Genomic DNA, 27,516 nt, shown 5'->3' on the forward strand with positions numbered 1-27,516 from the left:
TTATCTTTTTTTGGTTTGTTTTAATCTGATATTAAAACACATTACAAAGTCAGTATGCAAATACTCTCATCTTTTTAAATTAAATTATTGGAAAAAGCACAAGTCATGAACAGGTTTTTGTTGATGTGAGCTTTAACGAAGAGCTCAAATGAACCCATATCTGCTCCTTAAACTTCAGTTTTGAAAGCTAATAAATAAAATACTACTTGACAAGTGTAAAATACAGGCAAGTCTGACATTGAGTATATTATGTTCTTTTATATCCTCAGTTGAACAATCAGTCCAGTAGCTCACACTATCCAAGATACGGGAAAAAAAGCAACAGGTGTTCACAATAAATGAGGAGTGGAGAAGATTTATCAGGCAGCATGAAACTGATGAGAATACAGTATGTGGATAAATGATACCGCTCCAGTAAGGAGTTCAGTCTGTTTCCACTGAAGTGTTGAGAGCGAGAGCAGGCATCACTGCCAACATCCTCCTATAGTCCCACGAGGATGTCACACAGTGCAAAAACAAAAACAATTTGCAAAACTACCACGCAAAACAGAGTGCAATTCCTCCTAGCCTCAGGTAACACCAACACTGTTACTGGTAACGAGTCTGATGAACAGAAGGGACTTGCAGACTGCCGCTACCCAATCTGACTGATCATCAGCACCTTTTCTAAAGCCGTCCATGTTGACTTTACTGTTACAGTGCTTTCTCCTGACCTCAGGTTGTTCACAGAGGCTTGAAGTAAAAAAAATTATAGTTCATAAAGACATGATCCCATTTGTATACTTTTGGCCATTATTTTCCTTATTATTAGACCCCCAGGGACCATCAGTCCATCAGCAGAAAATTGAATAAATATATTTATAATTCAGGTCATTTTCAAGTAAAACATCCAAGTATTCTCTTATCTTATCTGTCAGGATATGAAATATTTAACTTTTCTTTTTACTGAGGAAAAACAATGTTTGATGGATATTTTACTGTGCCTGTCTGGTTAATCAGTAAAAAAGAGACATGAAGACATTGTGTGAAACAGTTTGATGTGAGCTGGACTGATGGTGTGGAACAGCTCATAAACAAAATATGTGCGCCGTTTTAAGATCAAAGTATGTGCTGTCCCAAACTCTATGTAGACATTGTAATCAAAGTAAAAGCGGGGATTTCGCACAGCCTTTGCTTCACTTCAACATCATCTAACACATGCAGGCGTCATGTTTTGCTGTGTGTGTTAAGCTTCTAAATACATTTATCTTTAACTTCATAATTATCACATCAAAAATTTGTGGATTTTAAAGCGTACAAGTTTCTTTGAAGTCACAGTCCCAGTGTTCCCAGATTTCAGTAGCAGTTACTTTGGTGAGTACAGGGTTAAAATAAAAAAAAGAACAGAAATAATGGCCAAAACTATAAATTTTAGAGCCAAGTCATTATATGCTCGAACCTTCAACTGGAAAACAAACAGAAGCATTTCATATATTGCAGATCCCTCTTTGCTTCAATAAAAATGAACAAGCTTAGCGGAGCATGTACAAAGACACAAAAAAGGAAAAATGGCTACCCTAAAGCTTGGTTTTAGTCCAAGGCAATTTGTGGATTTGGAAATCCTTTGTATTTACAGTTTGTCGAGTCCATGATGGCTCAGTCCATGAGTTCATACCTGCTGTGCTGGATAAAGATGGTTGTGTCTTATTTGACCTTGTTTTCTTCCTGAGTGTTTTCTCCTATCACCACTATCTGTACGTGCGACAGCTGTCCGCTAGCATCCAGTTGCACCTCCTGAACCCTTTCAGTGTGTGCCGCCTGCAGCTGGTGCTGAGTCTCCTCCTCCGTGTCTGCTGACATGGTCATCTCCACCCCACTCTGGACCACCATGGTGGCCCCTTCTCTGCCTGACTCCCCGGTCAGCTGGAGCTCCATCACTCCCACTGCCTGCTCCACAGGAGTTGGATTGATCTCAATGACCGTGTGTTCCTGGCTGCCCTCCACTTCCCCCTGCATCACCTCCTGTTGCACTAACATGGTGCCGTCTACCACTTGGCCTTCTATGGGCACCACCTCTGCACCGCTGGCCTGCTGGCTTAGCTGCACCAGCTCCATGGGGCTCATTACTGTGCCCAGTTGGCTGGAGTCCTGCAAAGCGGTGGTGCCAACCAGTGTCAAACCTGAGGACGGATGCAGGGTGATGGTTTCTGTCTTACCATCTCCAGCCACCATGTAGCGGGTAAAGACCTGCGAGCCGGCAGGGAGTAATGTGACTGTGTTGGAGGACTGGGACAGCGAGGCAATAGGTAGGCCTGCCACGGTGAATGGCTGCCCCACTGAGGACAGCGAGATGGGTGAAAGAACGGTGAACTGCTGAGGCTGCAGAGTGGCTTGCTGGTTTATAGGGGTGGTCAGGAGGGTGGTGGTGGAGGCAGGTCTCTGGAGTCGAGGCCGCTTGGTCGGGCGTTTAGTGGGAGTTTTGTTTTTGGCAGGCTGGGGGCAGGTGAGAAGAGCTCGTACTTGCTGCTGCTTCTTCTGTTCTTCCAGCTGCACCTCCAGGTCTGCAGAGACATGACAGTACTGACAGTGAGGGCTGAGTCAACCACAAGAATGCATTCATTTTCAGCCAGGCAGCTTTTTACAAGATTACAACGTGCACGTTCTTATATTGATCTCTAATATCAATATTCGTCAGACAGGCTAGGCATGTATAATCCAGCAAATGTCAAATCTAATTTCACAACATAAACCCTAACTCAATAAAAGCGTCATTCTTCATTTTAAGTATTCAAAAACAGTTTTGAGTAACATGATAGATGTGAGTGAAATAAAAATATATTCACACAGGAATTTTGACTGTTAGGATTCTGAATTGATTTACGACGTTACCCACCAGAGCTGTTATTTGTTAACTTTGACTGGCAACAGAAAGTATTTAGTGTGAACTTTGTCACATTGGGTGACACAGTGGTGTAGTGGTTAACACTGTTGCCTCACAGCATGAAGGTACTGGGTTCTAATCCACCAGCTAGTCGCAGACTTTCTGTGTGGATGTTCCCTCCATGTCTGCTGGGCTCTCTCCTGGGACTTTGGCTTCCTCACACAGTCCAAAGAGAACATATGGAGTTGGGTTAACTGGTGATTCTAAAGTGACTAATATTAACCAGATATCCAAACCTCTTATGTGTTCTCTGGATCCTTTATGCAAACTGTGTCTGCGTCTTTCTGCATTCACATAATTATTTTTTTCCTTATTTGCTATGTAGCCAGTTAACTCTCCATCAGTGTTCAGCATAAAAGCAAAGCTTCCATTTGCTTCCCTCTGGGTTCAAGGAGGGCCAACCGAGACCATCGCTGTCTTGGTTCAGGCAAATGATAAATCTAATTTCATTTCTATACAGCGATGATCCTACCTTGTTTGTTAAAAAAAATAAAAAAATAAAAAAAAATAAAACAAATACCCCTAAATTCTCCGTAAACTTAGTCCATAAATGACAAATAAAAAATGACTTGGAGGGAGGTTGGACACAGAGGAAAATAAATAAAAAAATAAGAACCCAAAAATGATATCCAGTCATGGAGGAAGCAAGACTGTACACCATCTGGGAAAATGGTCTTGACTGTTATTACCTCGGATGGGAGCAGTGGGAGTCATCACTCTTCTTCATTATCAATATAGTCAGACTCACAGCACAGCTGCTGCCACTGACCTGTGTCACTGCTCATTTTATCAGAAAAATGTGTAAAGAGAACAGTTATAGTGTGAATGTGGCTGCATTTTATTTTTTAAAATGATATAGTGACAATAATGATGATTGTGAATGATGATCTGCAGCACACAACCTTTTAATTATTGCTGGGTAATGGTGTAGTGCATTTGGGAGCAACAGCCTCACAATCAGGAACTGAAAGATTGCAAATTAGAACAACTGTCTGAAGAATTTTGCTTAATCAAAGAGTGGAACTCAAGATGGAGTGAAACCAAATTTTGATTCTCTATTTTTGTCTTTTTCTTTTAAACCTCATGTCTCTCACCAATAACAAACAAAAGTAACTTGTTTTCCCGCATATATGTAACAATAAAGCCATTGACTTTGGGCTTTTTGCCTTTTTGAGGAGTAGACAGGAAAAATGGGGAGCGTGAGCATGGGGAGACATGCAGCAAGGGGCTGGTTGCATAAATTTGATGCATGAAACATGCCTAAACAACTGTTTACTATGAGTGCCATTATCTTGACCTTCAATAGCACCATCAGGAGCCTTGGAGTCATCTTTGATTGGGTTTTTCTTTAACTGACACATTAAACAGACATCTAGGATTACCTTCACTTATCTCTGCACTATGACAACATCCTGACTCAGAGGGATGCTAGTTCATGCATTTGTTACATAGAGGTTGGACTAGTGTAACTACTGATTATCAGGGTGCTCTAAAAGGTCCCTGAAAAGGCTACAATTCATCCAGGACACCAGCGCAAGTGTACCATATGACCACATGTCTTCCTACCAGAAATTACTTCAAGATCATTCTCATTGGCATGTGCAAAGTCCTAAAAGATTGTCCCTAAATATCCCGAAGACCTCACAGTACCAATTTATCCCAGTACAACACTTACACTTCCTAATTTCCAAAAGTAGAATGAAAGGCAGAGCCTTCAGCTGTTAAGCCCCTCCCTGTGGAACCAGCTGCCAGTTTGGATTCAGGAGACAAATTCAATCTTTCGATGGTTTTGAATTTAGCCTCAAACCTCAACTGTCACTTAACCATCACTTAGTTATGCTACTTTGGGCTCAGGCTGCTAGGGGATTTCCTAGGATCCACTAAGCATGTCTTCTATAAGCTATTCAGGGTCACTCTCTGTGCTTTTTTTTTTTTTTGCCTTCTTCGTCTCCTCAATCCCCATCAGCAGAAGGCTGCCCCTCCTTTCCTGTTAAAAGAGAAATCTTCCTTCCCACTCTTGCAAAAGTGCTTGCTAACTGAGACTCACATGATTACTGCAGTTTAATTCAATTTCCCTTTACTTTATTACGTAAAGCCATGATTGTTTTTAAGAATTGGCTCCATAAAAAATGATTTAAATAAAATTCTTATGAATTTAGCGGCTCTATGTGGCAGCTCCTGAAGTAGAGCCTTGTTTGTGTCCTGTACTCACTGGTGAGCATGCTGAGCACCTGCTCCTGACTGGGATCCGTCTGCTGCTTCCTCCTCTCCACAATCTTCTTGACCACATCAAGCAGATCGAAGACCTGGGCGAGGTTACTGAGCACGGCCACCTCTACCAGACAGGAATCTGGGATCAGTGCAGCAAGCAATGAAAAAAAATTACTTGGTCAGTCAGAAAGGAGGAACAGATTCAGCTGTTTGCACAGTAAATCGGTGTGGTATTACTCTAAAAGAAGCTTTTCTAAAAAGCTTTCTGCTGTTGGACAGTCATTTTCAGTTTCCAACAGCAGCTGAATTTGCTCTTTCTTTCCATGCATTTCTTATCCACATAGGTCAGAGTGTGTCCCACACAACGCCTCTGTTTTGGCGATGCAGTTTCCCAGTGCATGTTGGCGTCGTTCTGTACCTGTGTCCTGTAGGCTGGCCGGATCCATGCGCTGCTGCACGCTGTTTAACAGCTCCACAAGCTCCGTGTTGATGTTGGTCACCACTTCACCCAACAAACCCACATCTGCAATGCCCTTCCAAAAGTTCAGTGTGTCCTCTGCGGACAAACAGACAACACAGAGCAATCTTACTCACTAGTGTACACAGTGTTACATATATCCATGCTGTTGGAGATGATTTCCATCTCCATGCTGTTATTATACTCTTAATCTGTGTTTGGATGTGTGCTCAGTGTTACCTGAGATCTCAGCTGATCCCTTTTTGTCTGCAGACTCCGATGAACTTGAGCTCCAGTCCGACTTCCCGCTCAGTACCTTTGCTCGGTCTTCTGCAGCTGCCCCACCATTACCCAGGATCACCTGACCTGTAACTTGTACAACACAACAGACATGACTGAGGAGAAGAATTTTAAATGCAATTCTGGATTTAAGAGGGAGCCAAACTTCAGTGTCACATTCCCCCACCACACTTCTTTATCTTTAGTGATCTTTTTTTTGTTGTTGTTAATTTTACCTTATATCCTGCTGGGCAGCTTTCATCATGTCTCACAGTTAATTAGCATTTTTCTGTATCATATCATTTCTCTGTGTGGGCTGAATAATTATCACCTAAAGCATTAAATGATATGCAGTGTATTAAACACTGATCACAGTGTGCACACCCAGCAGTAGTTTGCAGGAAATTATAAAAACTTAAAAGATCAAGGCAAACTAAACAAGCAATTTGTCTGCATACAGACAGCTTTTTTTGTTTTTAATTATTCTTTCATTCAGCTGCGCTGTCACTGTAAAACATGTCAGTGTTGGATGAAAGCAGGTGAAAATATTGCTTTTCTTCACCACTAAGCTTGTTGAACAGGTGGTTTGATAATACTGCTGTTGGCTCTGTAGCCATGAAGGTAACAGCAATGAGCCCCGTTGCTGTCAACTCTAGAACGACGCTATCGTTTTCTCCAGCTGGGTTCAATGTCTCGATTTTGTGCTGTTTGTGTCAGACAGAGAGGAGAGGCTGCGCTGTAAATTACACCACTAATGTCAATGTCATCTTCACTGTTGTTGTGTTATCAAATTTTTGTTTAGAAAAGCAGAAGCAGCTTTTGTTGACTCTTATAATAGTTTACATGCGCACAGGTGCACCTAAACACATTGTGCAGTTTGCACACATTTATTTTCAGTCTAGAGAAACGCTTGTATTGTGGAGAGCTCCACCACCAGCATCATCCTCCTGCTTTGTTTTCCATGACACTAAAAAACCTCCACATTCTTTCAGCAAGCTCATATGTTTCTTTTCTGTAAAAACGCAGACCGCATAAAACAGCGGTCTCCAACCTTTTTTGCGCCACGGACCGGTTTATGCCCGACATTATTTTCACGGACCGGCCTTTAAGGTGTCGCGGATAAATACAACAAAATAAAACTAGTACCGGTACCGAACAAAAGAAGATTTATTCATAACACACGTGAAAAGACCCAGGAAAACCGAGTTAACGATAAAAACGATAACAAAATAACGCTGAAAACCGATAAAAACCCTGAAAACCATACATTTCACACCTGAGCCTCAACTCTCGCGGCCCGGTACCAAACGACTCACGGACCGGTACCGGTCCGAGGCCCGGGGGTTGGGGACCGCTGGCATAAAAGACTTTTAAATAAGGGTTTAGAAGTAAACTCGTAACTGTGCCTAGTAGAAACAGTCAGTCTTTTGACTGAAAAACACAACAAATATAACAAAATACTCAGTTATGGATTATAACATCACTGCTGTTTAAATGAGCAAATCTGGATTCACTGCACCTTCTATTCAGTTCAATTCAAATGTATTTATACAGCATGAAATCACAACAACAGTTGCCTCAAGGCGCTTTATATTGTAAGGCACAATAATACACTATATTCTGATTTTTACCTTGAGAGGATGTAGGTGTGGTAAGTCCGGTGCCATCTGGAGGGAAGCGTGTGTTGTTTATTAAAAGGTCAAACTTGGTGCTGCGACATGTGTTAGTGCACAGAGTGCTGTGCTGGTAGAAGTCCAGCTGACCGGAATCCATCATTTTTCTGGAGAACAGAAATGAGGAAATATATAAAAAAGGGGAAAACATGTTTGTTTGACCAGAGATGCTATCATCGTTGTCAAAAACATTTGCATCTTTTAGAAGTGAAGATCCATTACTGACCAGCATTTTCTGACTGGCAGTGAGGTGCCTTTCTATCAGTACACTTATTCTGTTTGGAACTAATAACCACAGGAGCAACTGTGTAAAGTGCAACAACTAAGTCGTGTCTGAGAGTTGCCCACACAGATATCCTGGAGAGAATATTAGAAGACGTTTACATAAAATGTGCAACAGACTTAAGCAGTGCGTCTGCAATACATGCAATATCTGTGTGCATTTAAATCAAGTTTTGCTTACAGCAGTCCTTTCTATACTGGCAGGGCAAAATCCACAGTTGATGTTCTGTGCAAACCTGTATTCTAGAGTTACTGTGCAGCTGATAGAAGCTTTAGAAGGTGCATGTTTTAAAGCTGCTGCTATTTTTAGTGTGACAGTCTCTCTGTCGTTGTGTATCTCTCAAAAGTATTTCCTGGTTGAACGACAACAGTTCAAAAAAAAAGAGGGAGTTTTATGCCCACTGCTTTAAGACACTTCATAAAATGTGTCCCAACTATTTTGTCTCATGTCAAGGACATGAGACAAGAACATGAAAAATGTTGGTCTTGGTTCAAGTGTGTGCATATTCCTGCATTTATTTCCACTTTCTTATTTTAACACTGCTGTAGGGCTATTCCACATGTTCATTTAATGCTGTGTTTTAGTGCTGATTGTTGCCAGTTTTGCTGGACTGCATTATATCACTGATCTACAGCCAAAACATTTGTAAAACAACAAGCGCTGCGAGAGCACAACCCTCTACCAAGGCAGCTCACTCTCTGGGCAGTATTTACTTAATATAATGAAATCTTATTTTGGTATTATTTTGAATGTGTAGCTTTCATTTCATTTTTTAGTAAATTCATTTAAATGTTGCACGTGTTACTTTACAGGGCTCTAGACTAACTTTTTGCCATGGGCGTAACTTTTTAAAGTTACGCCATGGGCGTAACTTTAAAAAGTTAGGCGTACCGGCACAAAAGTTAGGCGCACACAAATTTTAGAATAATTTATATAATATAATGTGTTTTTCTGGATACACTGTGCTTTTTCAGCATTCAAAGATTGATGACACCGTGTCAGAGCACTGGCTATGAATTTCAGAAGGATCAGGCCTTAACTTAACAGAAAAGTTAGCAATAGTTCTTTTCCTATTACAGCTACATCCACTTCTGTCGTGCCTAGGCTGCTCACTAGGGCTGGATATCATCACTGATTTCTATAATCCATTCGATTCCGGTTTTCAAAGTCCCGATTCGATTCAACTTAGCCTCAGACAGTCAGAAATATTATAATTCTGATCATTTATCAGTACTGACTTCATCAGAATTGTGAACATCACAGCAGATGCCTTTGTGTGAAAGTAACTGAGAATAAAACACAGAAAAACATGAAGGAGATTTTCCTGGTCTGGCTTTTTATAGCAGATAACCTGCATATGTTCTGCATATAAAGTTTAAATTTCTTCAGTATTGAACAACAGAAAAAAATAGGCTTTCTTGTCCGAGGTCATTTAAGTGAAAAAAAGAAAAAGAAAAGGAAAAAGACAGCAGCCGACAGCGCTGTAAACAACGGTAGACTGGTGGGTAATAAGCGAATGAATAATACAGAAAACAGAGATTGGAGACGGGAAACTGTTCTTGAAGTACAGAGAGAGATAGAGAGAGAGCTAGCTGTGCATGAAGTGTGATTTTAATAGTCGTGGAAGCAAAACAGCAAAATTCATGACGACATTGATCAAATGTGAAGCGCAGTTTGCTGCTTCTTTTGCTGCTGGCTCGGTGAATTTTGGTTGGAGAGAGCCAAAACCTGCAGCTCAGAATCAGCGCAAAAAGACGTAATCACAGCGCGGACCGGACTCATCAGAATCGCTAAGCTCCGACAGCGTGTCCGTCTACGGGCCGTCGGGTGAGAAAGCAGAGAAAGACAAAGTTGATTCTGATGCGTCGGTTACGTTCTGTGTTTACGTCTTTGTGTGGAATCCGTGTACCTGCTCTCATTTACTGTTTGGTTGTTGTTGAAATGGTTTTGTGAGCTTTAATCTGAGAATCTGGCGTTTCTGGCAAAACACAGTTATATTTAAAAGTCGATTCAGGATTTAATGAATTGATATCGCTTTATTCAAGCTACTCACCTCCCACTTCCACCTGCACTTTCAACTGGACCACGGCCAATCAGAGAGGTCCCGCCCCTTACTATCTCTGATTGGTTTAGTCCACGATAGGGGCATGACGTGTGTCTGTTATTGACCACAGGGAAGGTTGCAGATTTTTTTTTTTTTTTTTTTTTATTGTTACCCGAACAGTTGGTCGCACAGGTGCAACCAAATATTTTTTTTTAGTCGCACCACTGAAAAATTTGGTCGCATTTGCGACCAAATTGGTCGCACTCTAGAGCCCTGCTTTAGCCTAAGCTGTTGTTGTGATGAAGGTAGAAACATTTATCTGGATTGTTTCTGCTCTCCTCTGGTACATGAGGAAAAATATCTTCACTCCTAAATGTTCAAGACGTTCTTCAGAGTTAGCCTTCTCACATGCAGCAAATAATGTACAGCTTTAGCTTTGGACATCTGCCATTTCTGGAAACAAGGTTGAGACGAATAGTTCGTTTGGATCAGAAAACAACAGGTCCCCTGAAATGTGTACAGGGCTTAAAGTAAGGGTATTTTCTTTATGAATGTCTATTTTGGGATTATTTTTAGTAAACAATTTATTATTAACTATATTATAGAAGCTATATTACTTCTCAAGAATCTGTTGGCTCACAGCTTTCTTGCTTTTGAGACTTAGCATCACCCAGTGCTACTACCTTCTGGCTCTGGCTGCCTGCAGTGCGTCCACATGACAGGAGATGCTGTGCCATTGCCAGTAACCATATAAGAGTCACTGGTCAGAAGGAGACACTGTTGCATCTATGTAAAGCTGCAGTTTTTTTTTTGATAGTAAAAATCCTCTGCTTCTCCTTTGCTTTTAATCAGAGGCGCATATACAGATGTTCTACCAGGAAAGAGAATCTTAACCCTGCACATTGTTGGTGACAGACTAGTAACCTTTAGACTGCAAGAGAGATTGAAAATAGCTGTGACAAAATTCATCAATTTGAAATAGAAAACTTAATGTGAAAAAACCCCCACTTTGCTCATTCTTTCGCTGCTAGAAACCAACAACTAATTTTATCCAAGTCCAGACACAAATGTCAAAGGCATGAAAATTATTCAATATCTGTCAAACTGAGTTGATAACTACACAAGATGTAAAGCATAGATAAATAGATATTGTTGTCAAATGATGCCAAATAAATCCAAGAAACTGAAAAGACTGTATAATAACGCAAACTGTATTATTTGCAGTGCAGTCTTCCAAAAGCCATGTGATCACTGAAGCATATACGGCTAAGTCACAGCACACACAGAGGGTTTTTTACATTAATAAAATAAGTCTACTTTACTCATCCAAACGGTAGTGTATCCCTGAAACTAAATAATTATCCATGAATTTATCTACAAGACACAATGCTGCAGATCACAGTCAGGTTTTCCACTACAGGCAACATCTTCCACAATTTCATTGTAATACTGATTAGCGCAGCTTAAACGTGATATAGAAAAATCTATTTCGACCAGTCAAAGAGACAGGAAGGCCCGTGGTTTATCGTTATCATCTCACTCACGCTCAGAAGTGAGGCAACAGTGGCTTGTTAGTTTCCTGTCACAGAGCCACAGAAGAACATTTGAATATTTATTCTAGATGGATGAGTCACATCTCAGCTCATTACCATGTGGTGCAGTGCAACCAACCAGCACTTGCTCATCTAAGGGCCATAGTATGTCAGTGTTCTGTCTCAAAAATAAATCCCCTCACCTCAGCATGACTCCCCCCATCCTGATGGCTCTCTTCCAGTCTTTCAGAGTAGCTTTTCCAGAAATGTGCACAAACTGCTTGGGACTGATCAACTGGTCTTCATACTAGTGGAGAGATTGCCAGTTTAGTAAATATGTTCAATAAGTGCAATGATGAAACAACAGAAATAACTAAAAGCAACACATTACAGTATCATATGTCTTGTCTTTGGCCTTTAATATGAAAATGTAATAGATATGCTGTGGTTCTAGAATCATGGTAGACTTCTAACCATGAGCAATTGTAGCAGCTAGAATAGCGAAATATTTTTTTACTGTTTTATATCAGGAGAAAAAAATATAAAATATGCATAAGTTTTCTCAACTTTAAATAATAATTTTCATGTGATGTACTGAATTCTGTTTTTTCAGTGCTACACTTCCTATTTAATGGAAGTGTATGCTCGATGCTCACAAGACAACAAAAAATGTCATGTGGATCAGAAGATTGAATGGACTTAGTAGTTCATTACAAATACAGTCTGACCTATGTAATTCAACTCATAACACTGCGATCAAAAAATGAGCATTGTTGTGAAAGCATGAACGAGAACATTTGTCTCATAACTGCTCCTTTCATCCATGTCTGCTTGGAGCATGGTTATTTGAAACCTGCTACTTGCAGTGAGAAGAAATGAACTGGATGACTCTGTAGATATAGTGGGACACTTGTCAGCGCTACATGTTTATTTCCTGCTCAGAGACTATTGAATGACCTAGTTGTCACGTTGCTATATTTGGCAATGTTTTAATGATTTGTCATTTTACTCCATGTGAGCCAAAAGAAAAAAAGGGATACTAACCTTCACACATTTCACATTGATTCCTGGGCACACAAACTTTTTCACTAGCAACACAGCTTTACAGTCACCACACGTTATAGGGCAGCCAATTTCAACGTCGTCTCCCTCAGTTTGCTCTACAGGGAATAAATGTATGCAACATTTACCAACAAGCTTTATGTAATGGAATCTGCAAAACTCATGGATCATTACATCCCTCAAGTTGTCTGAATCATTGTGACAACTAGGGCTGGGCCATATCATCGCCGTGCCTTTGTTTTCATACGCACATGGCGGAAAAAGCATGGCAGCGACAGAGAATGAGAAGGGCGAAAGCGGATCGTTGAATGAAACAGATGAACCAGAATTGGTTTGTAAAAATGCTGCAACTTCAGTGGTGTGGAACTGGTTTAGCTTTCGTCCATCAGATACACAACAAAGCACTATTTTTGGTAGCGGATGCTAGTGGGCCGTCGTTATTACCGTGTTTGTTGGAAAATACGGCACACTTAAAATCAATCCTTTGATTTTTCTGAAAATCGACAGTGCCCCTTATAATCCCGTGTGCCTTATGTTTGAATTCTGGTTGTGTTTACTGACCTCGAAACGATTTTATGTCGTACACGGCGCTCGAAAATCTGTCAAATGTTTTAGTACGACTTTGCTAAGCTACGAACCCGCACCGCTTGATGGATTGTCGGAGCATTACGGCTATCGTAGGCAGGAGCCTCGCGGAGTGATACGTACTGCGCTTCAACATAATATTACCATTTTGTGTGTGTATAACCTCTTTTTAAGTTTTGTGGATATTATACATGGTTATGCTGAGGATATGTCGGCCAATTTCCACTGGAAATGCCTTTTGGTTAAACTGTCAGCAAAGAATTTGCACTGATAAATTTTTATATAACTTTAATGCACATAAAAACAGCTGCTTGTTTAAGTGAAAATACAGTGATGGGTTTTTTTTCACTAATAAAGTTGTGGAGTTGTTAAGTATTTTGTCTAGTGTCAATTATATCGTCAGTTATATCGTTATCGCAAATTTTCAAATGTATATTGTGATAAATATTTTTGGTCATATCGCCCTGCTCTAGTGACAACCACTTACCTGGATGAGATTCAACAGCCATGACAGCCGCATCTGTTTCAGCAGACTCGTCTCTGAAAAGATAGATGTTGGGACATTTTCTCCTGGTACAACAGAGTAAGCATGGGAAATGACTGACCATCTGGAATCTCTGTAGCTCTGATTGTGGTGTTACACAACTTTGAAGTGAATTGTAGTTTCTCAGTACATACCCAGTGGTGATTGGCTGGAGCTGGAGGATGACCTGAGTCTTATTAGGGTCATCGGGGTCACCTTCACCACTGTCGTCCTTTACCATCACCACTTCTCCCATAGGTACAGTGACCTCATCAGTGGTCGCCATCACACTCATTGAAGTAGACTAGAGGGAGGGGGCCACTTCTGTGCAACAGCTACCTAGGGGTTTGTTCATCTGAAAAGCCATAAATATATTAAAAAGAAAGGAAGATGATGGTTATAAAAGGCTGTACATTTTTCTGATTGTTTGCATTTCAGTTCAAACTGAAATTAAGAAAAAAATGCTTCACCTACAAATAACTGAATATCTGAGCCCTTAACTCATCTTTAAAAGCCCACCATAGGTATTATTAGTTAACTTCTGCTAGCTAACATTGGGTGAGCTAACTGACTTGTATAACATTATAAGAAAGAGACATGACACTCCAAAAATACTAAGATGCAATTTATAGCAGAATTCCAAAAAAGCTCAAAGAGGGTGGGAGCAGAATAACCTCAAGGGGATAAAATATTTTTAAAGCCTTTTTGAGCTAAAGTCAGAAAACTTTGATAACCCATCTTGAAGTATCTCTAGGCATCCCAAGATGACTGATGAGTTAGCGAACTTTGTCCTCAAAGGACAAAGAAAAAGCCTGAATATTTAATGAGCCTCTGCACTGATTACATTCAGTTCATTGAGGTGTTCCAGCTGAGATAAGAATGTAAGTGCACACGTGCCTACAAATAAAGACTAGTTATGTGACATTTATTGGCATCAGCTGGATTTACTCAGATTTAGTCAGCTGTATTGGCTAAAACAGCAGAAGTTGGACCTCAAGATTTGGACTACCTTTATTTATTTTGACAGGAACTGTGGGGCCTTCATTGTTCTTTCCATAAAACGTTACCACTGTGCTTGGAGAACAGGAAACGCCTGATGAAGTTTGACCCTACTAAAAAGATTTTCTTAGTTACTACAATCGACTTCTTTACTGTGGCTGACTACTGTGTAAGGCCAGATCCTAATAAGCTTTTGTGAGTCATCACTTTCAGCTGTGCTTTTGTATTGTAGTGGCTTAGATAAAAGAAATCCTGGTAAGTTTCAAATATTTATTAGAGATGGACTGATCCGATATTACGTATCGGTCCGATACTGACCTAAATTACTGGATCGGATATCGGAGAGAAATAAAAAATGTAATCCAATCCACTCAAAAGCACCTCACAAAACCTGCGACATAGCGTAACCCAGCTCATAACGTCGGAGGAGTATGCGTCGTGATAGAGCGGCTGTGGCATGCGAGACCTGTTGGTGGTCTGGTTGAGGATTTGGAGCCTCGCTACCAAACCGGAATTTAATCTCCGAGAAAGTTATCCCAGATAAGTAAAGCATGTGTGTAAGTTCATCTCTGAATGTTTGTAAAGCATTCCCAGCAAATGCTGGGAGCGACTGCCTCTCATTCTCTCCCTCTCCTGCTGCTACTTCAATCATGAAACTGATCAATGATCAGCTGATCGGCTTTTCTGTTGCGAGTCCCATCTCTCTTGTTAGTTTATCGCCCACTTTGCACCACAAAGACAAGCTGTTGTTAGAATTTATTTAATATTACTTTCTACACCAGGATCCTTTTCTACGTAGCTGACAGCTGGTAACTGTGCAGGGGCGGGTCTAGCAAAGTTTTGCCAGGGGGCCAGGTAGGGCATTAACAGGGAAAGGGCGGCACAAAGAAATACTTTTCTTTCTTATTGTCATGTCTAGCTTTTAATAAATAATTATCTGAATCTTACAACCAAAGTTTTCATCTGATGTAAAATGTATAGAAATCCATTATTAACTATAAAGTCAAATTTATAACCTACTAAGCTATAGTACTTTTTCCTTTGGGAAGGTACCATCTGTGCAGTCTGCAATTCTGATGAAGAAGGATGTTGAATCTATTTAATTATTATAAAAAATTATTGATTTCTGTGCGTTTTCTTTTACATGTGCATTAAATTAGAGTTGATTATATCAATTAAGCATTATAGGGCAGAGGGTGGGGAGTGGTTCCCTATTTTTTTTTTTCTTTTTTGCTCGGAGTTGGCAACCTTATTAGTTAGGTTGCTTAATATTTCCACTAAGTACTCTTTAAAATACCAGAATAGGGAGGATGGTGTAGGTTTAAGTTTATTAGATTGATCAGTATTGCTGATCTATGAAATATTTGGGGTACAGTGTATTTTTTGCATACAGGTATAACAGAATAGCTTTAGTTTTGTTTTGTTTTTTAAACTTGAGTATGAACTTATACAAAATGCAACAAGATATTTAAAAAAAACATTTTATTGATTATAAAATATGCTATATCGGATTTATATCGGTATCGCAGATATCCAAATTTAGGGTATAGTATCGGACATAAAAAAAAAGTGGTATCGTGCCATCTCTAATATTTATGCAGCTATATACAAGCTGATTAAAAAATAAACAACAAAAACAACCTAACACTATTTGTTTCACCCTGTATATATTATCCAGACAATTGTAGCCTGCTTCAAAATCTGACAATTGTGCCCCAAGAAATACTCATAAGATGAGTAATGTGAAATTTTCAAATCCTGTTATTATTATTATTAATAACTCTTTGTTTAAATGTAAATATTTGATGCAATTTAAAAACTAAATTACACAAAACTACTAGTTTCCTTCTACTTCATTGTTAATGACTTCTTAGAGACCACTTGTTGAAGGAAAGCTCCTTGCTTCATGGCCCACTCTTTGCGAAACTCTGCTACTGACATTAGTTGAACTCATGTTACTTTAAATTGGATTGGAAAAATATCTGCCAAGATTAAAATATAAATCTTATTTCAATGTTGACGTGATGTTTCCAAGTGAGCTTAGCTAATTCAAACCAAAGAATGCCGCGTTTTGTAAATGGCCTGACTGGTCCACTTGTTTGAGACTAATATTAACTGGATTAATAAGTCATTTTTACGTAACGGTTTGCTAGTGTGCTCGTAAGGGTTACACGCGAGATTATATAGGCTAGTAAATTTTCAGAAGCTGTGTTTTGCCGAAATGTGAAACCACGATAGTCAGAAAAGCAAGCTACTTTTTTTAAACGGATACATTTTCTTAGTAGAATACAGCAAGAGTGGGTTTTTCCCACGCGCATTTGGCATTAGAAACCGCAGTTTTACGTGTTTTGGGGGCTACTAACCAACAAGTGGCTACAAAACCATTCACAGCTCAATTAAAACTACACCTTTACGTTTTGCTGCAGATAAATTACTTTTATTAAGTTGGCTTGGTTATCGCTACCGCTGTAGCCAGCTGACTACTTTTCGCTGTCGGAGCTCCTCAGACCAGGCTCGGCGGTAGCCATTACTGCTAACACAAGGGCGTAACTTGATGTGTGGGAATCCAAACAATAGCGTGAACTCCACTGCCCGAGACGGGTAAAGCTTTGCATTTACAGTGTGACGGCTACGTGCCGCTTGTCTATGAACCGTACGTCCCTTCGTAACTCTGCATTTTAACTCTCCGCTCCCCCTCAAAATGACGTCTCCCTGTGCGGCGGCACGTACAGCAAACAACGGCACGGCGACGGCGTTGCCCCTCCATTCAGTTCGAGCCCGGCTGACTGAACCCCCTCCGCAATGTACCCAAACCACCCCGCTAAAACTACAGCTTGTGTGGTGAGAAGGATCGCTATTTTACAGTTGTGTATATTTAAAAACACACAGTAAAAAAATAGCTCGTTCTTACCGTTTTAAGAAGACAAACGCATCCCTAGATAGAGGAGAGCTGCGGAGCATGCGCACTCAGTAGCTATAGTTCGACTTCCTGCTGAACAGCGCTCGCCCTGTTTTCACTCTCGTGTAAACCCTATGTAAACCGCAGGTTTTTAACCACCACTGTGACTCCTTATTAGCGAACCTATATATGCAGGCGAGAATAAGTGGGTATTACCTTGATATATGTTTTATCTGGTCATATCTCAAAGACTTGTATGTTAATTTATAATAGTGTGTACTCTACATAGAAAATATTGGTACTATGATACTTCCTTTTAAACTCAAGAGGACAAATGCTTATTTCTGCAACGCGGGAGATATGTGTATTCCAACATGGTTGATCTTTCTGTTGACATTAGAAATTGGGGCGCCAAGACGTATGATCATCAGCAGCCCCAGAAGTAAAAATTATGCTTCCGAAATCTCTTGATGGCGATTCCGCAAAAGAAGTGGAGACCCCACCTCTCCTGTGCCAAACATGGCAGAAGCCCTTTTTAATAGCTACGCCGGACATCCTGCGACCTGACCAGAGGTAACCTGTTCTTCACTCAGGGTTCATGATGTATAAACCTCAAGTCGGCACAGAAGAGTTTCACAATATTTTGTATAACTAAACACGACAAATCAGCCCTTTATCTTTCATCTATATATTTATATAGTCAACGGGAATAAAAACTTGACCTATTTGGCTATTTTGTTTTGGACACCGAAAAGCATGATGGGTAAAAAGGGCAGGGCAATTGACATTGAATGCTGCCATTGGGTGCTACATGCACTCGAATTAATGTTGCATTCAGGCAATGTGGGAAAGTCGAATACATGGTTACAATCGTAATCGTGAGATTCTGTGAGATTCTTTCAAGAGCGATTACAAAATCTTGACAGTTTTTCGACCTCTCCGTGAGCCTTACATAGATTACCGAAATTAATTGAAAAATAAAACTTTGTTATATTTAATTTTATCATATACTGTTTACGCTGAATTAAAAGTGAATTACACATCAATAGAAAGATCATAATACTGTGGTGTGTGTGTGCGGTGTTCGTGTTCTCTGTTGCTCAGATTCCCAGGCACAACTTGAGGACATTTACTAAGTTATCTGAATAGTAGCATATACGATCATATACATTTAAGTATTGCAATGATCTTTTATGATGTTCTCATAGCTGAAGAAAATACATCTGCTGAGACATCAGTAATATTCTAAAGCGAACCTAGTGTAATACAGGTCCTAATTCTTGGTTTGGATCGACCTCACCAACAACATTTGTCCAAATTTTTACCCTAACTACCATAAATTAATCAAATCCAGACAACGATGATGGTTCTTAAATCTGTCAGAAGAGGGCGCCAAATCTTTGTTAAGAAGACCATCCAGTCCAAACAATATTCAACGTACATCTATTTATTCATTTAATAACCAATATCCCTTATACATAACATAAAAATAAATAACATTTATTCAGTAATACTGTGGAACATGACCATCGGGGGATCAGAAGCTGTACTGTTGATGTTACATGGTAGAGAAACCCTACCTGTGATTATTTTGATCAATTCACTGGATATGACACTATTAATTACATGGGTGATTTGTTTCTTTTTTCTTTCTTTTTTTTAAATGTTCTTATTTGTTTTCTTTCTAAGACTGACGAGAGATAATTGGTATCAATAGCTGCTTTTCCACAACAGGAACAACAGTGACTATGACCTTTGGATGGACTCGCTATGTTGTCAAAGTAAGGAAAAGGGAAGAATTATTTGACCGACCAAAAAGTCCATACACAGAGGCATGTAAAAAGCTTTGGTAGTACTTTTCAAAGTTTCAGTGGGCTACAAGGGGGTTGGGCTTTTAGAGCAGGACATTTCTGATTGGTTAAATACAATATTTGGAGCATTTCATGCTGTTAGTCACCTCTGGCTCCTCTTGGCAATAGATGTTTGTTTATTATGTTCCACGGAAATAGTTGGTTACTGATTCTAAAGCCCAGTTTGAGGGACAAGAGAGACAGAAAGCAGCAGTGGTTAAGTCAGTTAGAAGAAAAATGTGTACTGGAGAAAAAAAAGGTTATTTTCTTTTTTTCCTTTTCTTTCTACAGGTGTTAAAGTCTAAAGCACAGATATACACATTCTCTGTGGTCAGTAAAAAGATAGAACTGCCATGCTGCTAGCTCAAAAAGGTACTCTTTATATTGTATTCCAAAAAGCTGCTCACAAACTAAAATATAAAAATGTTAGGTTTTGGCTTGATTGACCAAAAAATAGTTCCAGAACGATAACTCCACTTACATATACAAACTGAAACATTTACATATTGGTGCACTTTATGAAGCTAAATTATTGGGCCAGAATTGAATAAAAAATTCAATCTGATCTTCTACTATTTATGTTCCTATATAGAAAAATTAAACAGAATTTTGGTGATATGTTTAAACATAAAAATAATTTGTGGAAAGTAAACAGGAGTTAAACAGCACAGCCAAGGGTATGCACAGTTTGTAAAGCAAGACAAACTAGTACAGGCTTTGATAAACTGAATAGAGCTACCGTTTTCCCTTTTGCATTAAAAAAGATGCTAGAATAGCTTTGGATTTCAGTTTATTATATCATACAAATAATGCTGAAGCTGAATCCAAGTGTAATATAGTAAAAAGTGATACTAAACCAATAAACTAGTGATGCTTAAGGAACGATAGGACGTATGTGTTTTACAGCAAAGCTACATTTAAATCATACATTCAACAAAACTGGCAGAGTGAAATATATCTATTTGAAGACAGAATAATTAAAGATTATTTGTCTACATGTGCATCCCCTGGAACACGTTAGGTTGGCACCAAAAGTCCAATATTTAAATCATTTTTCGGGGTTTGGAAAAAGTCAAAGACAAAAATTAAGATTTTGTAAACTAAGTGCGTGTCTTCTACACGATTCAGCTTAATGTCTTCAAACTATGAAGTCTGTTTGCTCAGAAGTGTTCGCTGCTTGGTGTTTTTGCAGTTCATTTGTTGAAATAAGTCAGATGGAGGCAGTCATTACCCTAAGCTATGCTAACTGCCTCCTGACTCCAGAACACTAGAAGATAATGTCGCATCAGTCTTGTCATCTCACTGGGAAAGAGAGATTGGAAAGAAAGCAAATAAGAATGTTTCCACAAATTGTTTTCAAAGAACACAGAGAGAAGCTAGAGTTGGACTGAAAGTTAGTCATTCACCTTCATTGTAGTAATATTACTGCTTACAGTCACTGCAGATGTATTGGTATAGCTTGTAAGATTACAAATAAGATGGAAATGAATCATATTTTTTGTGCTGTTGTCGATTGATATATATATAAGTTTTCAATTGGTCTTTTTATCCCATAGATTCAATCTTTCAAAATAATACTTCTTCCTGTCTTTCCAGTGTTTTCCTCCTGACTACAAGAGTCTGTAGTCATCAGTAACGCTCACAGCACAGTGCTAACACACAGTATCATACAATACAATGTAACCCTTAGAGGCAAAAGTGAGAAAGGTAGTTGTACAGACTGGTTGGTTTTCATTCAGCACGATTTCAAGGCTCGCCACCCCAACACTGTATTCCTCACCTATACCAAGAACTCAAAATGATAACATCTGATTGTCAAACAAACACAGACTTTCACCAGGGGAAAAAAATGCAGTTTGAATAAGTGCAAAACAATAAATGAAAAATGAAAAGGGATTGCAGAAATGAGTTAGAATACATTCCTTGTCAAATACTAAGCTGCAACCATATGATGTACATTTTATTAACTGGTTCAGACAAATGAAAAAGAAGTGTCAGACTGGTCACATGAATGCTAAGTAAAAACGTTAGAATGCATATTTTCTTGCTGTTTACAGTGTAGTGTGTGTTGTAGAAGCCCCAGGGAAAGCAAACTGTACGCAACAAGATCCGGGCTTGTAAGCAGCAAATTATTAGCCTCTAGAGCCTTAAAGGAATTCATGATCCTCTTTGTTAAAGGTATTCACTGCAGGTTTTGGAAGTCATGTGTGCAGACACCCAATCATTCTCCATTACAGCTGAATAAAATCTACAGTACATTAGTTAGTTAACAAACAATGTGAGCAAGATTAACTTGCACTTCTTAATTATATATAGGTTGGTAAAAATTCTGCTTTTGAACATTGATAAAAGGGATTTCTTCTGTTATACTTATATAACAGGTCTAAAATAAAATAGCCTACTACTGTAGCCCTTAAAAAAACAAAAAACATTTAATATTCTTTAGGATTTTGCTGAAAAGATACTGATATGTGGGGGCCAAAGAGGCAAACTAGGCTAACTCAGCATGAAGACTGGAAGCAGGAGTGACAGCGATCACAATAGCTAGCCATACTAGCACCTCTAAAATGCACAGCTTATCTTCCTTGTTGAATCTGTGGTTAAAAAAAAGTCTAAATCATTTTTCTTATTAATAATTCAGCAGGGATTCTGGAGAGAGTTTTTGAGTGTCTCCAGCCAGCAAAGAAAAACTAACGTCACAACAAAGATTTGATCACATTTGTTAGCTAACAAGGAATTTTAGTGACTTTGGGTGTAGGTATACTGCAGCTCCGAACTGTTGTTTTAGAATTATATTTATGTGCGTAAAATCAGCGTGAGAAAATTAATAATGGGAAATTCCTTTGTCACATTTATATAACAGGTCTAAAAACATCATAAAAAACACAATAACAACAGAACACTTACATTAGTGACTTTGGAAAACAGTTGCGTATTAACAACTTAACTGGTTGAGTGCCTCCAGCTGTTGAAGAGTAATAGATAAACTTGGTAACTACAGGTTTTAGTGGCTTTTCAGACATGGTTTGAACAAGAAAGTGCCAGTTTAGGGAACCAGTAGGCAAGTGATACAGGTATAGGAAAAATACACACAAACCCTTTTAGTTGGTGTTCAGAGGGAGGGGTTATAAGTTGTTAATTGAAATTTTGTCTGTTACATTTTTTGACAACTGTAACTGTGTTTTATATAGCTGTCCAGAACAAAAACAGACAACAAATGCTCCCTTTGTTTGATTCTGTTTTGATCCAGCCACAGAACATTACCAAGGGCCACCACTGTCCCACAGGCCGCACTTTGGCAACCATGAATGTAAACATAAAATTAATTTGCTTAAACATGTTACTACTCTCAATTCTTTATGCTAAGCTAAGCTAGAGCTTTTCTCTAATTCTCTAAGCACTTTTAAGGCCCTACAAAGAATTTTATCAGGTTCATTTGTACAGCAAAAAGAAAATGAAAGCAAAAAAGGCAGAAAATGCAGCTAAATCCTTTGTCATGGTTTCATGACATGACATTTGTTGGGCTGATGGCCCAGATAAGCTGAATTAAAGCCAGTTTAGAGGCCTGCAATAAACATATCAAAGCTCATTAGCTTTTGCTGTGCATATCGTCTATGTCTATATCAATGGGGCATATTTAGACCTTAAACTTCCTTTTCTCACATTGCCACTTACTGCTATTGTGAATGTTGTATGTTACACTTAGTCTAATTACAATAATCTATGTTTATGTATACACTTTTACTACAAATAATCTCTACCTTTTTACAAAAAAACCCAAAACATTATTAATCTATTCACAGAATGGTCAAAGGTCAATTTGGCATAAGTGCACACACAGCTTACAGTAGCAGGAGGAGCACATTGATTTAATATGGTGACACTTATTGCAGAGTGTACTGTTCACACTATGAATTAAATAGCTTTCAGTCACCTTTAGCTCTCATCTTTATAGATTTAACTATTATTTACAATGTTACAGCCACTTAAGACTGCAGGCAAAGCATTGCACAAACTTTTGACAAGTAGAAACCCATAATAGTACCATATGAAATGTGGATGATGCCAGACCATAATAGTCCATTTGTACTTTCTTATGCTCAGTAGTCCTTTAGCTCCATTGCTATGAAAAGGAGTACTGGCTACACTTTCAGCAACAACACCTGATCACATTGGCATGCTTTCTTTTTTTTTTCTTGAGCAAGATGAGGCTCAAAACAGCTGGACTCATGCTACATCATATCAAATTAACAATACAATACTTTCCCAACAGGTACACATTGGTATTTACTCTCGCATCCTGATTGAAAATAACCCCAGTGGTCTGGAAAAATCAACACAGAAAGGGCACAAAACACAAGGTGAGGAAGTGATGGATGGTGATATCACAGGGTGCTAAGCCTCAGTGATTTGGTTTTGATGATCGGCTGTGAGACAAAGTGAGCTCTTGGTGTGATAGGATAGTGTTGGAACACTAAGACTTCTCAGTCAGCAGTGGCAGCTTTTTTCAGCTGATGGAGGGGCCAACTCCTCTTCATCCTCTGCAGAGTAGAGAACCTTGGCAGTCAGGCCGCTCTTCACGCCATCCCACCCATCACGGGTGACGATCTCCCCCATCTTCATCAGCTCGTAGATGTCCCTGGTCAGCAGCTCAAAGGCCCGGTCCACATTGCTGTTGCACTTGGCCGATGTCTCCACATAGCGAATGCCCAGCTCAGCGGCCAGCTGCTCTGCCTCATCCCTGCTCACCTTCCGGTCCTTGTTGAGATCACTTTTATGGCCGATGAGGATGTAGACCATGTGGTGAGGCAGGATGTGCTCACTCACCTCCTTGTGCCATTCCCTCACATGGTCGAAGGTTTTACGATTGGTGAGATCAAAGACAAGCAGGCCACCTACAGAGTTGCGGTAATATGATGTTGTGATAGACCTGGTGGAAAGACACATTACTGGTGTTAGAAACCAAAGACAAACATCTCTAGACTTATAACTTCTAAATGTCTTGGACAGCTCTATGAACTTGGATGGTTCCTACCAGTTCACTACCCTTATACTGCTGTTTGTAACATCACAATATGAGTTTAATTTTTGTGGTGGAAAATTCATATCACTTGAGGTAAGTCCAAGTCCTCTCTTAAGAATTGCCAAAGCAAGTCAAGTCAAACCCTGAGTCAAATCAAGTCTTTGAAGAAAAGGGGTGGCTGTAGCTCAGGAGGTGGAGAAGGTCTTCCAGTCTCCATGTCAAAGTATTGTTGAGCAAGATACTGTACCCAACTTGCCTGATGCGTTTTTCGGTGTGTGAGTGTGTGTAGGTGAATGGGACATGTATAAAAAAGCGCTTTGAGTGCTTAGTTACAATAGAAAAGTAGTCATAGTTCCTTTTAATCAGTTTATAGAAAACAAACTTAAATATTATAGCCAAAGTGAAGCTCAAATGTCAAGACAGCAGAAACTAAGATAAGATCAAGTCCCATTTGACACAATCCCAAATCAATTTCCACACACTGTTTTCCAAGTCAGTCAAGGAATGTGGTTGCATGCTCTCTTTTAAGTCTTTCAACTGTCTATTTGCAAGCTAACCACTTAAATGACAGACGAATTTCCTTTCAAAGCTGTGTTACTGGTGTTTTACATTAGTAAGACTCATGGAGTTACATCTGTGCTTTAGCTGGCCTTGCCATTCAGATGAAACTACTTATTGAGACAGTGTGCTCAATATGAGGGGAGTTAAATATGTTAAAACTGAAGCATACTTAATAAATTGTGTAAATTGTGTACTTAAGTGAATTGTGTCAGGACCTCATTTATGATGGTAATATATCACTGAATGGCATAATACATAATTTGATAATAAATTTGGACCTCACCCAACATTTGGGACTTTTTTGTGGTCAAAGTCCGTGAAATGTACAGGTCTAATAAATATATCCAAGTCATATTGCTATGGAAGGTCTGTCTCTCTTGGCTTCTTAAAACAATTTCTGTAATTTTATGAAGTCAAAACTTGCAATGTGAATGCTTTTTTTTTAACGTTTCATACATTAATGTGCTTAATTAAATGGAAACTAAACAATGCCATCAAGTGAAATAAAATACAAAAACACAAAGGATCCTTTGGGTCATAACATCTGGTGCATGATACTATTCTATTTATGAAATTATATGTACATACAGACTCTGATCTCTGCATTTGATGCTTTAAAAACCACAGATTCTACAGCCAGATAGGCAGAAGTGAAAGACAAGTGAAGTGAAGCCTGGAGGAAAACACCCTCAGAGGCTTCAAAAGGGAAAGCAGATCTAAGAGCTTCTCCAGACACAGGAGTTCTTTAAAGGAAATGATCCATGACAGTGGGCATGAAAAGCAGAGCAAGCAACAGGATAGATGAATGAAAACAACAACAAATAGATTTGGATCGGGACTTGTCATCCCCGCGAAGGCCTGGAAATTGTATATGAGGGAATCAAACTGGGGCCTAAATATGAGGAGGCTGCCCATCATCCATGAAAGCATGATGTAAGTCGCCGTGTCCTGTTGTTATACAGGTCAGGACATCGTAATATCTTCTATTGGCCTCCTTTCTCCCGTGTCTAAACTCATTTCATTACATGCTAACGAGACGGGAAAATGGCCCATATTCAATTTAAAGGGACTGAGAATAGTAGCCAAACACGACATTAAACCGAGGGCTCGCAATTATTTATTTAAAAATCTCTTTGAAGGACTATGGCCGTATACATATTTAGCTCAGATAGATTCTATTTAAGATACATTTCACCTCACTATACCTGAATCGTTCCTGGCCAGCCGTATCCCAGAGCTGGAGCTTTATTTTCACCCCGGGTTCGATGTCAAGCGAGCGGGCATAAAAATCTACCCCGACCGTCGGGTCCGCCACATCGCTGTAAATTCCATCCGTGAAACGCTTCAACAGCGAGGACTTGCCCACTGTGGAATCCCCGAGTAGAATGATTCGAAACTGATATTGCCACAAAATATCCATGGCATGACTAGAGGGAAGATACCTGCGGAGTGAGTGTGTGTGAAACAAAGCCCTGCGCGCGGCGTGTTTACATGGAGCCCCAGCTGCTGCTACTGCCTTCTGTTCAGGAAGAGACGCGGAGCACAGAGCGGCCGCAGCAGTCATGTGATAGATTTACCTATGCTCTACTAGTCGAATATCACTCCAATAAACCCGCTACATCCTCATCTGGCCTGTGTATGTTGTAAAAGAATCTTATAGGGGTTTAAAATCAGCAAAAACAGAACAATATATCTATATGAGGTCCGTCTTGGGCATGTTTTGCACAGAGTTTCCTTAACCACCCCCATTTATTTAATATATCGTCCACTATTGATATCACAAAACCTAAAACACGCAGTGTGTTGCTGTCCGTGGTTCTGAAGTAGCCTATATTCACTTCCGATGATGGTCTGGATTTACAGCATATTTCTCTAATTGCACACAGTTTATTCTGTGCCGTTGTACTCTGTGAAAAATGCGTGGCTAGTTAAGTGTAAAACTCTATTGCCTGAGTCTCAGTAAACTTCAATAAATACAGCAGGCGTTGCTTTAAAAAAAAGAAGAAGGAGGAGGAGTGTGATACTACATATCCCACTATTCAACCGGTCCGCGTGAGTAATGCGAGCCAATCAGCGCACCGCTGCCGGACATCAGAGTGAGTATATAAGAACAGCGGGCCTTGCCGCTTTCTCTCTTCCTCCTGTAGTCTTCCATGTGAGCAGAAGTCCCCAAGAAATAGCTATGGTAAGCTTTATGCTGGTGTTGTCGATTATTAAGGTCATGTGTCCAGGTATTTACATTAATTATGCGCAGCTTTTAAATCCAGTCCATCTTGACACAGAACTCATTATTTAGTTATAACATTAATATAGCGCTTTTAGCGTAAGTGAGTGAACGACCTTACGTTAGCTTGTATCTACAGCCATAATGCTTGACTAGTTAATACTTTGGGATATGTAGTATAGTCTTGTTTTTATAATCAACACTTCTTGCTGACTTGCCATATAACTGGGAACTCGACAGTAGATATACCTAGGCTTTAGTGACCATGCTAAGGGTTAGCTATAGCTTAGCTTGCTGATAGCTTAGCTTGGACGCTAATGGGTTTGTACCACGTGGCCAGGGGTGGATCTTGAGAAATTTTCTTAGGGTGGCATGGAAATCAGATTAGGTG

The 27,516-nt window shown here is 39.5% G+C and overlaps 2 protein-coding genes, 1 long non-coding RNA gene and 1 other non-coding gene across 6 annotated transcripts in view; 1 reads left to right on the forward strand and 3 right to left on the reverse strand.

The window, feature by feature from the left end:
• gmeb1 (glucocorticoid modulatory element binding protein 1) lies at positions 1–17,684 on the reverse strand. Of its 2 annotated transcripts, none has more exons than XM_084918553.1 (10): positions 17,480–17,684; positions 13,725–13,924; positions 13,534–13,586; positions 12,444–12,559; positions 11,603–11,706; positions 7,499–7,647; positions 5,829–5,954; positions 5,550–5,687; positions 5,133–5,270; positions 1–2,540 (listed from the first exon to the last, which is right to left on the reverse strand). In XM_084918553.1, the coding sequence occupies exons 2-10, from the start codon at positions 13,862–13,864 to the stop codon at positions 1,684–1,686; spliced, it is 1,821 nt and encodes a 606-aa protein (XP_084774679.1). In that variant the 5' UTR covers positions 13,865–13,924; positions 17,480–17,684; the 3' UTR covers positions 1–1,683. The 2 variants fall into 2 exon arrangements, with proteins under 2 accessions (XP_084774679.1, XP_084774678.1); XM_084918552.1 differs by having other exon boundaries at positions 5,829–5,960; positions 17,480–17,674.
• Positions 17,658–27,516, forward strand: part of LOC146362546 (uncharacterized) — an 11,604-nt gene continuing 1,745 nt past the window's right edge. Inside the window, exons 1-2 of one of the 2 annotated variants that reach the window (XR_014799147.1) lie at positions 17,658–17,672; positions 17,868–27,086. This is a non-coding gene — a long non-coding RNA (uncharacterized LOC146362546). Of the gene's footprint in view, positions 17,673–17,867; positions 27,087–27,516 lie in introns of those variants that run through there. The other variant, XR_014799146.1, reaches the window with a different exon arrangement.
• On the reverse strand, positions 17,872–18,004 carry LOC146362547 (U11 spliceosomal RNA). Its single transcript, XR_014799363.1, has one exon. It is a non-coding gene; the product is annotated as a U11 spliceosomal RNA (small nuclear RNA).
• Positions 18,899–26,465, reverse strand: rab42a (RAB42, member RAS oncogene family a). Its single transcript, XM_084918555.1, has 2 exons — positions 26,107–26,465; positions 18,899–24,247 (listed from the first exon to the last, which is right to left on the reverse strand). The coding sequence occupies exons 1-2, from the start codon at positions 26,463–26,465 to the stop codon at positions 23,806–23,808; spliced, it is 801 nt and encodes a 266-aa protein (XP_084774681.1). The 3' UTR covers positions 18,899–23,805.

The sequence above is a fragment of the Perissodus microlepis genome, chromosome 22 (assembly GCF_051167445.1).
Source record: "Perissodus microlepis isolate ML-2025 ecotype Zambia chromosome 22, ASM5116744v1, whole genome shotgun sequence".
In the NCBI taxonomy this organism is placed as follows: Eukaryota; Metazoa; Chordata; class Actinopteri; order Cichliformes; family Cichlidae; genus Perissodus; species Perissodus microlepis.

What these genes read in the sequence shown, in the direction of transcription:
- gmeb1 (XM_084918552.1), bottom strand. Translation starts at nt 13,864, where the DNA reads ATGAGTGTGATGGCGACCACTGATGAGGTCACTGTACCTATGGGAGAA. An exon ending in GGCTGTTGAATCTCATCCAG is followed by an intron (nt 12,560 to 13,533) that starts GTAAGTGGTTGT and finishes TATTCCCTGTAG; the next exon opens with AGCAAACTGAGGGAGACGAC. An exon ending in TCAATGTGAAATGTGTGAAG is followed by an intron (nt 11,707 to 12,443) that starts GTTAGTATCCCT and finishes TCTCTCCACTAG; the next exon opens with TATGAAGACCAGTTGATCAG.
- rab42a (XM_084918555.1), bottom strand. Translation starts at nt 26,465, where the DNA reads ATGACTGCTGCGGCCGCTCTGTGCTCCGCGTCTCTTCCTGAACAGAAG. An exon ending in GCTGGCCAGGAACGATTCAG is followed by an intron (nt 24,248 to 26,106) that starts GTATAGTGAGGT and finishes TCTTTCCACCAG; the next exon opens with GTCTATCACAACATCATATT.